This window comes from Dendrobates tinctorius, unplaced genomic scaffold, assembly GCF_039654945.1.
Source record: "Dendrobates tinctorius isolate UK_male_01 unplaced genomic scaffold, ASM3965494v1 ptg000152l, whole genome shotgun sequence".
NCBI lineage: Eukaryota > Metazoa > Chordata > Amphibia > Anura > Dendrobatidae > Dendrobates > Dendrobates tinctorius.
The window spans coordinates 3,233,449-3,246,683 of record NW_027361819.1 but is presented as its reverse complement, the minus strand read 5'-3'; the positions used below and the strand labels follow the sequence as shown (position 1 = coordinate 3,246,683).

Below are 13,235 nucleotides of genomic sequence, written 5' to 3'. Positions count from 1 at the left end.
CAGGGGACGGCCCCCGGATACAGGGGACGGCCCCCGGATACAGGGGACTTCTCCCAGACAGGGCGGAGGGTCCTGGATTTGGGTCTATGCGTCTGCTGAATGTCCCTCACTGCCAGCGCTCCTCTAACAACTCCTTCTGCCAAGGGAGAAAATGGCAAATGGGCGTGGCTTGAGAGTCCATGGGCGTGGCCAAGATTTGCCGCCATGCGCTCAGCGTGCTCTGTCCCCCTTTCCGCTCGTGGGCCGCGTGACTGTAGGGGGCTCAGTACCGGGAGCGCGCAGGAAGGGTCGCACCCCGAGCGATCGTCCTCCACCCTGAGCCCCCGGCCCCCACCACACGACGCTCAGGCCTCAGTAAATGCGGAGTCCTCACTGACCCAGCACAGAACACAAGGAGCCGCCGTCCTCTCAGCACTCGTTACCGGACACCTTCAAGGGGAAAATCCTCAAAACCTGAAAGAATTCCAATATTGAAGATAAACGTGGAGTTTCCACACATCTGTCATCTGAGGCGTCTGACAGCAGAGATAATAATGAGAGCAGAGAGGGAACAAGGAGCCGCCGCCATTACCAGGAGGAATCAGCTCCTGCAGCACTGCTCGTGTAGCGCAGCTTCCCTCCACAAGGGGACGCTGTGGTTTCCATAGGGCTATGTCATACTGCAGCAGCAGACGCTCTTTCCTGCCTCCCGTTCTCTATCATGTGAGGGGGAGACGCTCTATCCTTAGCTGCCTCCTCTCATTGGTTCTCCAGAGGACGCTCTATCGCCTGCGCTCTATTGTACTGTTTTGGTTGTCAGAGTGCCGAAGTCCGCCGGTGACGTCACGGAACAAGATGTCTGAGGAGAATATTTTCCTGTTTGTGCCCAACCTGATCGGTGAGAAGCGGAGATTACCGGCCGTACCGTGTGCGGGGTCTCCCGGGAGTCAGGGCACGGGTTATTATAGGAGGAAGAAATAGCAAAAGCCCAGCAGAATAGTGAGTGCAGCTCTGGAGTATAATACAGGATGTAACGCAGGATCAGTAATGTAATGTATGTACACAGTGACTGCACCAGCAGAATAGTGAGTGCAGCTCTGGAGTATAATACAGGATGTAACTCAGGATCAGTAATGTAATGTATGTACACAGTGACTGCACCAGCAGAATAGTGAGTGCAGCTCTGGGGTATAATACAGGATGTAACTCAGGATCAGTAATGTAATGTATGTACACAGTGACTGCACCAGCAGAATAGTGAGTGCAGCTCTGGAGTATAATACAGGATGTAACTCAGGATCAGTAATGTAATGTATGTACACAGTGACTGCACCAGCAGAATAGTGAGTGCAGCTCTGGAGTATAATACAGGAGGTAACTCAGGATCAGTAATGTAATGTATGTACACAGTGACTGCACCAGCAGAATAGTGAGTGCAGCTCTGGAGTATAATACAGGATGTAACTCAGGATCAGTAATGTAATGTATGTACACAGTGACTGCACCAGCAGAATAGTGAGTGCAGCTCTGGAGTATAATACAGGATGTAACTCAGGATCAGTAATGTAATGTATGTACACAGTGACTGCACCAGCAGAATAGTGAGTGCAGCTCTGGGGTATAATACAGGATGTAACTCAGGATCAGTAATGTAATGTATATACACAGTGACTGCACCAGCAGAATAGTGAGTGCAGCTCTGGAGTATAATACAGGATGTAACTCAGGATCAGTAATGTAATGTATGTACACAGTGACTGCACCAGCAGAATAGTGAGTGCAGCTCTGGTGTATAATACAGGATGTAACTCAGGATCAGTAATGTAATGTATGTACACAGTGACTGCACCAGCAGAATAGTGAGTGCAGCTCTGGGGTATAATACAGGATGTAACTCAGGATCAGTAATGTAATGTATATACACAGTGACTGCACCAGCAGAATAGTGACTGCAGCTCTGGGGTATAATACAGGATGTAACTCAGGATCAGTAATGTAATGTATGTACACAGTGACTGCACCAGCAGAATAGTGAGTGCAGCTCTGGAGTATAATACAGGATGTAACTCAGGATCAGTAATGTAATGTATGTACACAGTGACTGCACCAGCAGAATAGTGAGTGCAGCTCTGGAGTATAATACAGGATGTAACTCAGGATCAGTAATGTAATGTATGTACACAGTGACTGCACCAGCAGAATAGTGAGTGCAGCTCTGGGGTATAATACAGGATGTAACTCAGGATCAGTAATGTAATGTATGTACACAGTGACTGCACCAGCAGAATAGTGAGTGCAGCTCTGGAGTATAATACAGGATGTAACTCAGGATCAGTAATGTAATGTATGTACACAGTGACTGCACCAGCAGAATAGTGAGTGCAGCTCTGGAGTATAATACAGGATGTAACTCAGGATCAGTAATGTAATGTATGTACACAGTGACTGCACCAGCAGAATAGTGAGTGCAGCTCTGGGGTATAATACAGGATGTAACTCAGGATCAGTAATGTAATGTATGTACACAGTGACTGCACCAGCAGAATAGTGAGTGCAGCTCTGGAGTATAATACAGGATGTAACTCAGGATCAGTAATGTAATGTATGTACACAGTGACTGCACCAGCAGAATAGTGAGTGCAGCTCTGGGGTATAATACAGGATGTAACTCAGGATCAGTAATGTAATGTATGTACACAGTGACTGCACCAGCAGAATAGTGAGTGCAGCTCTGGGGTATAATACAGGATGTAACTCAGGATCAGTAATGTAATGTATATACACAGTGACTGCACCAGCAGAATAGTGACTGCAGCTCTGGGGTATAATACAGGATGTAACTCAGGATCAGTAATGTAATGTATGTACACAGTGACTGCACCAGCAGAATAGTGAGTGCAGCTCTGGAGTATAATACAGGATGTAACTCAGGATCAGTAATGTAATGTATGTACACAGTGACTGCACCAGCAGAATAGTGAGTGCAGCTCTGGAGTATAATACAGGATGTAACTCAGGATCAGTAATGTAATGTATGTACACAGTGACTGCACCAGCAGAATAGTGAGTGCAGCTCTGGGGTATAATACAGGATGTAACTCAGGATCAGTAATGTAATGTATGTACACAGTGACTGCACCAGCAGAATAGTGAGTGCGGCTCTGGGGTATAATACAGGATGTAACTCAGGATCAGTAATGTAATGTATGTACACAGTGACTGCACCAGCAGAATAGTGAGTGCAGCTCTGGAGTATAATACAGGATGTAACCCAGGATCAGTAATGTAATGTGTGTACACAGTGACTGCACCAGCAGAATAGTGAGTGCAGCTCTGGGGTATAATACAGGATGTAACTCAGGATCAGTAATGTAATGTATGTACACAGTGACTGCACCAGCAGAATAGTGAGTGCAGCTCTGGAGTATAATACAGGATGTAACTCAGGATCAGTAATGTAATGTATGTACACAGTGACTGCACCAGCAGAATAGTGAGTGCAGCTCTGGGGTATAATACAGGAGGTAACTCAGGATCAGTAATGTATGTACACAGTGACTGCACCAGCAGAATAGTGAGTGCAGCTCTGGAGTATAATACAGGAGGTAACTCAGGATCAGTAATGTAATGTATGTACACAGTGACTGCACCAGCAGAATAGTGAGTGCAGCTCTGGGGTATAATACAGGATGTAACTCAGGATCAGTAATATAATGTATGTACACAGTGACTGCACCAGCAGAATAGTGAGTGCAGCTCTGGAGTATAATACAGGATGTAACCCAGGATCAGTAATGTAATGTGTGTACACAGTGACTGCACCAGCAGAATAGTGAGTGCAGCTCTGGGGTATAATACAGGATGTAACTCAGGATCAGTAATGTAATGTATGTACACAGTGACTGCACCAGCAGAATAGTGAGTGCAGCTCTGGGGTATAATACAGGAGGTAACTCAGGATCAGTAATGTAATGTATGTACACAGTGACTGCACCAGCAGAATAGTGAGTGCAGCTCTGGGGTATAATACAGGATGTAACTCAGGATCAGTAATGTATGTACACAGTGACTGCACCAGCAGAATAGTGAGTGCAGCTCTGGAGTATAATACAGGATGTAACTCAGGATCAGTAATGTAATGTATGTACACAGTGACTGCACCAGCAGAATAGTGAGTGCAGCTCTGGAGTATAATACAGGATGTAACTCAGGATCAGTAATGTAATGTATGTACACAGTGACTGCACCAGCAGAATAGTGAGTGCAGCTCTGGAGTATAATACAGGATGTAACTCAGGATCAGTAATGTAATGTATGTACACAGTGACTGCACCAGCAGAATAGTGAGTGCAGCTCTGGAGTATAATACAGGATGTAACTCAGGATCAGTAATGTAATGTATGTACACAGTGACTGCACCAGCAGAATAGTGAGTGCAGCTCTGGGGTATAATACAGGATGTAACTCAGGATCAGTAATGTAATGTATGTACACAGTGACTGCACCAGCAGAATAGTGAGTGCAGCTCTGGAGTATAATACAGGATGTAACTCAGGATCAGTAATGTAATGTATGTACACAGTGACTGCACCAGCAGAATAGTGAGTGCAGCTCTGGGGTATAATACAGGATGCAACTCAGGATCAGTAATGTAATGTATATACACAGTGACTGCACCAGCAGAATAGTGAGTGCAGCTCTGGGGTATAATACAGGAGGTAACTCAGGATCAGTAATGTAATGTATATACACAGTGACTGCACCAGCAGAATAGTGAGTGCAGCTCTGGAGTATAATACAGGATGTAACTCAGGATCAGTAATGTATGTACACAGTGACTGCACCAGCAGAACAGTGAGTGCAGCTCTGGAGTATAATACAGGATGTAACTCAGGATCAGTAATGTAATGTATGTACACAGTGACTGCACCAGCAGAATAGTGAGTGCAGCTCTGGGGTATAATACAGGATGCAACTCAGGATCAGTAATGTAATGTATATACACAGTGACTGCACCAGCAGAATAGTGAGTGCAGCTCTGGGGTATAATACAGGAGGTAACTCAGGATCAGTAATGTAATGTATGTACACAGTGACTGCACCAGCAGAATAGTGAGTGCAGCTCTGGAGTATAATACAGGATGTAACTCAGGATCAGTAATGTATGTACACAGTGACTGCACCAGCAGAACAGTGAGTGCAGCTCTGGAGTATAATACAGGATGTAACTCAGGATCAGTAATGTAATGTATGTACACAGTGACTGCACCAGCAGAATAGTGAGTGCAGCTCTGGGGTATAATACAAGATGTAACTCAGGATCAGTAATGTATGTACACAGTGACTGCACCAGCAGAATAGTGAGTGCAGCTCTGGGGTATAATACAGGAGGTAACTCAGGATCAGTAATGTATGTACACAGTGACTGCACCAGCAGAATAGTGAGTGCAGCTCTGGAGTATAATACAGGATGTAACTCAGGATCAGTAATGTAATGTATGTACACAGTGACTGCACCAGCAGAATAGTGAGTGCAGCTCTGGAGTATAATACAGGATGTAACTCAGGATCAGTAATGTAATGTATGTACACAGTGACTGCACCAGCAGAATAGTGAGTGCAGCTCTGGGGTATAATACAGGATGTAACTCAGGATCAGTAATGTAATGTATGTACACAGTGACTGCACCAGCAGAATAGTGAGTGCAGCTCTGGAGTATAATACAGGATGTAACTCAGGATCAGTAATGTAATGTATGTACACAGTGACTGCACCAGCAGAATAGTGAGTGCAGCTCTGGAGTATAATACAGGATGTAACTCAGGATCAGTAATGTAATGTATGTACACAGTGACTGCACCAGCAGAATAGTGAGTGCAGCTCTGGGGTATAATACAGGATGTAACTCAGGATCAGTAATGTAATGTATGTACACAGTGACTGCACCAGCAGAATAGTGAGTGCAGCTCTGGAGTATAATACAGGATGTAACTCAGGATCAGTAATGTAATGTATGTACACAGTGACTGCACCAGCAGAATAGTGAGTGCAGCTCTGGAGTATAATACAGGATGTAACTCAGGATCAGTAATGTAATGTATGTACACAGTGACTGCACCAGCAGAATAGTGAGTGCAGCTCTGGGGTATAATACAGGATGTAACTCAGGATCAGTAATATAATGTATGTACACAGTGACTGCACCAGCAGAATAGTGAGTGCAGCTCTGGGGTATAATACAGGATGTAACTCAGGATCAGTAATGTAATGTATGTACACAGTGACTGCACCAGCAGAATAGTGAGTGCAGCTCTGGAGTATAATACAGGAGGTAACTCTGGATCAGTAATGTAATGTATGTACACAGTGACTGCACCAGCAGAATAGTGAGTGCAGCTCTGGAGTATAATACAGGATGTAACTCAGGATCAGTAATGTATGTACACAGTGACTCCACCAGCAGAATAGTGAGTGCAGCTCTGGGGTATAATACAGGATGTAACTCAGGATCAGTAATGTAATGTATGTACACAGTGACTGCACCAGCAGAATAGTGAGTGCAGCTCTGGAGTATAATACAGGATGTAACTCAGGATCAGTAATGTAATGTATGTACACAGTGACTGCACCAGCAGAATAGTGAGTGCAGCTCTGGAGTATAATACAGGAGGTAACTCTGGATCAGTAATGTAATGTATGTACACAGTGACTGCACCAGCAGAATACTGAGTGCAGCTCTGGAGTATAATACAGGATGTAACTCAGGATCAGTAATGTAATGTGTGTACACAGTGACTCCACCAGCAGAATAGTGAGTGCAGCTCTGGGGTATAATACAGGATGTAACTCAGGATCAGTAATGTAATGTATGTACACAGTGACTGCACCAGCAGAATAGTGAGTGCAGCTCTGGAGTATAATACAGGATGTAATTCAGGATCAGTAATGTAATGTATGTACACAGTGACTGCACCAGCAGAATAGTGAGTGCAGCTCTGGAGTATAATACAGGATGTAATTCAGGATCAGTAATGTAATGTATGTACACAGTGACTGCACCAGCAGAATAGTGAGTGCAGCTCTGGAGTATAATACAGGATGTAACTCAGGATCAGTAATGTAATGTATGTACACAGTGACTGCACCAGCAGAATAGTGAGTGCAGCTCTGGAGTATAATACAGGATGTAACTCAGGATCAGTAATGTAATGTATGTACACAGTGACTGCACCAGCAGAATAGTGAGTGCAGCTCTGGAGTATAATACAGGATGTAACTCAGGATCAGTAATGTAATGTATGTACACAGTGACTGCACCAGCAGAATAGTGAGTGCAGCTCTGGGGTATAATACAGGATGTAACTCAGGATCAGTAATGTAATGTATGTACACAGTGACTGCACCAGCAGAATAGTGAGTGCAGCTCTGGAGTATAATACAGGAGGTAACTCTGGATCAGTAATATAATGTATGTACACAGTGACTGCACCAGCAGAATAGTGAGTGCAGCTCTGGAGTATAATACAGGATGTAACTCAGGATCAGTAATGTATGTACACAGTGACTCCACCAGCAGAATAGTGAGTGCAGCTCTGGGGTATAATACAGGATGTAACTCAGGATCAGTAATGTAATGTATGTACACAGTGACTGCACCAGCAGAATAGTGAGTGCAGCTCTGGGGTATAATACAGGATGTAACTCAGGATCAGTAATATAATGTATGTACACAGTGACTGCACCAGCAGAATAGTGAGTGCAGCTCTGGGGTATAATACAGGATGTAACTCAGGATCAGTAATGTAATGTATGTACACAGTGACTGCACCAGCAGAATAGTGAGTGCAGCTCTGGAGTATAATACAGGAGGTAACTCTGGATCAGTAATATAATGTATGTACACAGTGACTGCACCAGCAGAATAGTGAGTGCAGCTCTGGAGTATAATACAGGATGTAACTCAGGATCAGTAATGTATGTACACAGTGACTCCACCAGCAGAATAGTGAGTGCAGCTCTGGGGTATAATACAGGATGTAACTCAGGATCAGTAATGTAATGTATGTACACAGTGACTGCACCAGCAGAATAGTGAGTGCAGCTCTGGAGTATAATACAGGATGTAACTCAGGATCAGTAATGTAATGTATGTACACAGTGACTGCACCAGCAGAATAGTGAGTGCAGCTCTGGAGTATAATACAGGAGGTAACTCTGGATCAGTAATGTAATGTATGTACACAGTGACTGCACCAGCAGAATAGTGAGTGCAGCTCTGGAGTATAATCCAGGATGTAACTCAGGATCAGTAATGTAATGTATATACACAGTGACTGCACCAGCAGAATAGTGAGTGCAGCTCTGGAGTATAATACAGGATGTAACTCAGGATCAGTAATGTAATGTATGTACACAGTGACTGCACCAGCAGAATAGTGAGTGCAGCTCTGGATTATAATCCAGGATGTAACTCAGGATCAGTAATGTAATGTATGTACACAGTGACTGCACCAGCATAATAGTGAGTGCAGCTCTGGGGTATAATACAGGATGTAACTCAGGATCGGTAATGTATGTACACAGTGACTGCACCAGCAGAATGGTGAGTGCAGCTCTGGAGTATAATACAGGATGTAACTCAGGATCAGTAATGTATGTAAACAGTGACTGCACCAGCAGAATAGTGAGTGCAGCTCTGGGGTATAATACAGGCGGTAACTCAGGATCAGTAATGTAATGTATGTACACAGCGACTGCACCAGCAGAATAGTGAGTGCAGCTCTGGAGTATAATACAGGAGGTAACTCAGGATCAGTAATGTAATGTATGTACACAATGACTGCACCAGCAGAATAGTGAGTGCAGCTCTGGGGTATAATACAGGGTGTAACTCAGGATCAGTAATGTATGTACACAGTGACTGCACCAGCAGAATAGTGAGTACAGCTCTGGAGTATAATACAGGATGTAACTCAGGATCAGTAATGTAATGTATGTACACAGTGACTACACCAGCAGAATAGTGAGTGCAGCTCTGGGGTATAATACAGGATGTAACTCAGGATCAGTAATGTAATGTATGTACACAGTGACTGCACCAGCAGAATAGTGAGTGCAGCTCTGGGGTATAATACAGGAGGTAACTCAGGATCAGTAATGTAATGTATGTACACAGTGACTGCACCAGCAGAATAGTGAGTGCAGCTCTGGAGTATAATACAGGATGTAACTCAGGATCAGTCATGTAATGTATGTACACAGTGACTGCACCAGCAGAATAGTGAGTGCAGCTCTGGAGTATAATATAGGATGTAACTCAGGATCAGTCATGTAATGTATGTACACAGTGACTGCACCAGCAGAATAGTGAGTGCAGCTCTGGAGTATAATACAGGATGTAACTCAGGATCAGTAATGTAATGTATGTACACAGTGACTGCACCAGCAGAATAGTGAGTGCAGCTCTGGAGTATAATACGGGATGTAACTCAGGATTAGTAATGTATGTACACAGTGACTGCTCCAGCAGAATAGTGAGTGCAGCTCTGGGGTATAATACAGGATATAACTCAGGATCAGTAATGTAATGTATGTACACAGTGACTGCACCAGCAGAATAGTGAGTGCAGCTCTGGGGTATAATACAGGATGTAACTCAGGATCAGTAATGTAATGTATGTACACAGTGACTGCACCAGCAGAATAGTGAGTGCAGCTCTGGAGTATAATACAGGATGTAACTCAGGATCAGTAATGTAATGTATGTACACAGTGACTGCACCAGCAGAATGGTGAGTGCAGCTCTGGAGTATAATACAGGATGTAACTCAGGATCAGTAATGTATGTACACAGTGACTGCTCCAGCAGAATAGTGAGTGCAGCTCTGGGGTATAATACAGGCGGTAACTCAGGATCAGTAATGTAATGTATGTACACAGTGACTGCACCAGCAGAATAGTGAGTGCAGCTCTGGAGTATAATACTGGATGTAACTCAGGATCAGTAATGTATGTACACAGTGACTGCTCCAGCAGAATAGTGAGTGCAGCTCTGGGGTATAATACAGGATATAACTCAGGATCAGTAATGTAATGTATGTACACAGTGACTGCACCAGCAGAATAGTGAGTGCAGCTCTGGGGTATAAAACAGGATGTAACTCAGGATCAGTAATGTAATGTATGTACACAGTGACTGCACCAGCAGAATGGTGAGTGCAGCTCTGGAGTATTATACAGGATGTAACTCAGGATCAGTAATGTATGTACACAGTGACTGCTCCAGCAGAATAGTGAGTGCAGCTCTGGGGTATAATACAGGATGTAACTCAGGATCAGTAATGTAATGTATGTACACAGTGACTGCACCAGCAGAATAGTGAGTGCAGCTCTGGGGTATAATACAGGATGTAACTCAGGATCAGTAATGTAATGTATGTACACAGTGACTGCACCAGCAGAATAGTGAGTGCAGCTCTTGAGTATAATACAGGATGTAACTCAGGATCAGTAATGTAATGTATGTACACAGTGACTGCACCAGCAGAATGGTGAGTGCAGCTCTGGAGTATAATACAGGATGTAACTCAGGATCAGTAATGTATGTACACAGTGACTGCTCCAGCAGAATAGTGAGTGCAGCTCTGGGGTATAATACAGGAGGTAACTCAGGATCAGTAATGTATGTACACAGTGACTGCACCAGCAGAATAGTGAGTGCAGCTCTGGGGTATAATACAGGAGGTAACTCAGGATCAGTAATGTAATGTATGTACACAGCGACTGCACCAGCAGAATAGTGAGTGCAGCTCTGGAGTATAATACAGGAGGTAACTCAGGATCAGTAATGTATGTACACAGTGACTGCACCAGCAGATTAGTGAGTGCAGCTCTGGAGTATAATACAGGATGTAACTCAGGATCAATAATGTAATGTATGTACACAGCGACTGCACCAGCAGAATAGTGAGTGCAGCTCTGGAGTATAATACAGGAGGTAACTCAGGATCAGTAATGTAATGTATGTACACAATGACTGCACCAGCAGAATAGTAAGTGCAGCTCTGGGGTATAATACAGGATGTAACTCAGGATCAGTAATGTAATGTATGTACACAGTGACTGCACCAGCAGAATAGTGAGTGCAGCTCTGGGGTATAATACAGGAGGTAACTCAGGATCAGTAATGTAATGTATGTACACAGTGACTGCACCAGCAGAATAGTGAGTGCAGCTCTGGAGTATAATACAGGATGTAACTCAGGATCAGTCATGTAATGTATGTACACAGTGACTGCACCAGCAGAATAGTGAGTGCAGCTCTGGAGTATAATATAGGATGTGACTCAGGATCAGTCATGTAATGTATGTACACAGTGACTGCACCAGCAGAATAGTGAGTGCAGCTCTGGAGTATAATACAGGATGTAACTCAGGATCAGTCATGTAATGTATGTACACAGTGACTGCACCAGCAGAATAGTGAGTGCAGCTCTGGAGTATAATATAGGATGTAACTCAGGATCAGTAATGTAATCTATGTACACAGTGACTGCACCAGCAGAATAGTGAGTGCAGCTCTGGAGTATAATATAGGATGTGACTCAGGATCAGTCATGTAATGTATGTACACAGTGACTGCACCAGCAGAATAGTGAGTGCAGCTCTGGAGTATAATACAGGATGTAACTCAGGATCAGTCATGTAATGTATGTACACAGTGACTGCACCAGCAGAATAGTGAGTGCAGCTCTGGAGTATAATATAGGATGTAACTCAGGATCAGTCATGTAATGTATGTACACAGTGACTGCACCAGCAGAATAGTGAGTGCAGCTCTGGAGTTTAATATAGGATGTAACTCAGGATCAGTAATGTAATCTATGTACACAGTGACTGCACCAGCAGAATAGTGAGTGCAGCTCTGGAGTATAATATAGGATGTGACTCAGGATCAGTCATGTAATGTATGTACACAGTGACTGCACCAGCAGAATAGTGAGTGCAGCTCTGGGGTATAATACAGGATGTAACTCAGGATCAGTCATGTAATGTATGTACACAGTGACTGCACCAGCAGAATAGTGAGTGCAGCTCTGGGGTATAATAATAATAATAATAAATTTTATTTTTTTTATAGCGCCGACATATTCCGCAGCACTTTACATTTCAGAGGTTGTACAGACAATAGACATTACAGCATAACAATAATCACATAGATTATAACAGATACCAAGAGGAGTGAGGGTCCTGCTCGCAAGCTTACAGTCTATGAGGAAAGAGGGAGACACGAAAGGTGGGTGGTAACAGTTGCCCTGATTGTATGGACCAGCCATAATGTTAAGTGTGTAACAGTACAGACAGAGGGCTAATGGATGCATAAAGCATGTGGGAACATGATGCTGGGAACCTGGTTATGGTAAAATTTTTGGCTGTGCCACACAGGGATAGGTTAGGTTAATGTGTTGAGGCGATAGGCCAGTCTGAATAAATGCGTTTTCAGGACACGCTTAAAATTGTGGGGATTGGGGACTAATCGTATTGACCTGGGAAGTGCATTCCAAAGAATTGGCGCAGCACGTGTAAAGTCTTAGAGACGGGAGTGGGAGGTTCTGACTATTGAGGATACTAACCTCAGGTCATCAGCAGAACGGAGGGCGCGGGTAGGGTGGTATACTGAAACAAGGGAGGAGATGTAGGGTGGTGCTGAGCCATGGAAGGCTTTGTGGGTGAGGGTAATAAGTTTATACTGAATTCTGGAGTGGATGGGTAGCCAGTGTAATGACTGGCACAAGGTAGAGGCATCGGTGTAACGATTGGTGAGGAATATGATCCTGGCTGCAGCATTCAAGACAGATTGGAGAGGGGAGAGTTTGGTAAGAGGGAGACCGATTAGAAGAGAGTTACAATAGTCGAGACGAGAATGAATAAGAGAAACAGTAAGAGTTTTTGTGGAGTCAAAAGTAAGAAAAGGTCGAATTCTAGAAATGTTTTTGAGGTGCAGATGACAAGAGCGAGCCAGTGATCGAATGTGGGGGACAAAGGAAAGCTCGGAATCAAGTATGACCCCAAGACAGCGGGCCTGTTGCTGGGGAGTCATAGTGGAGCCACACACAGAAATGGCAATGTCGGGTATAGGTACATTAGTAGCGGGAGGAAACACAAGGAGTTCAGTCTTTGAGAGGTTCAGTTTCAGATATAGTGAGGACATGATATTAGACACAGCGTTTAGACAATCGCCAGTGTTTTCTAGAAA

At 44.0% G+C, this 13,235-nt stretch overlaps 1 protein-coding gene across 3 annotated transcripts in view; it reads left to right on the top strand.

Annotated features, from left to right (window-relative positions):
• The first annotated feature begins 678 nt into the window (after positions 1–678).
• The window catches only part of CDIPT (CDP-diacylglycerol--inositol 3-phosphatidyltransferase), a 36,537-nt gene continuing 23,980 nt past the window's right edge, over positions 679–13,235 (top strand). For 2 of the 3 annotated variants that reach the window (XM_073547389.1, XM_073547392.1), the window contains exon 1: positions 679–877. In XM_073547389.1, coding sequence (XP_073403490.1) covers positions 835–877 — 43 coding nt within the window. In that variant the 5' untranslated portion in view covers positions 679–834. Of the gene's footprint in view, positions 979–13,235 lie in introns of all 3 variants that reach the window. The other variant, XM_073547391.1, reaches the window with a different exon arrangement.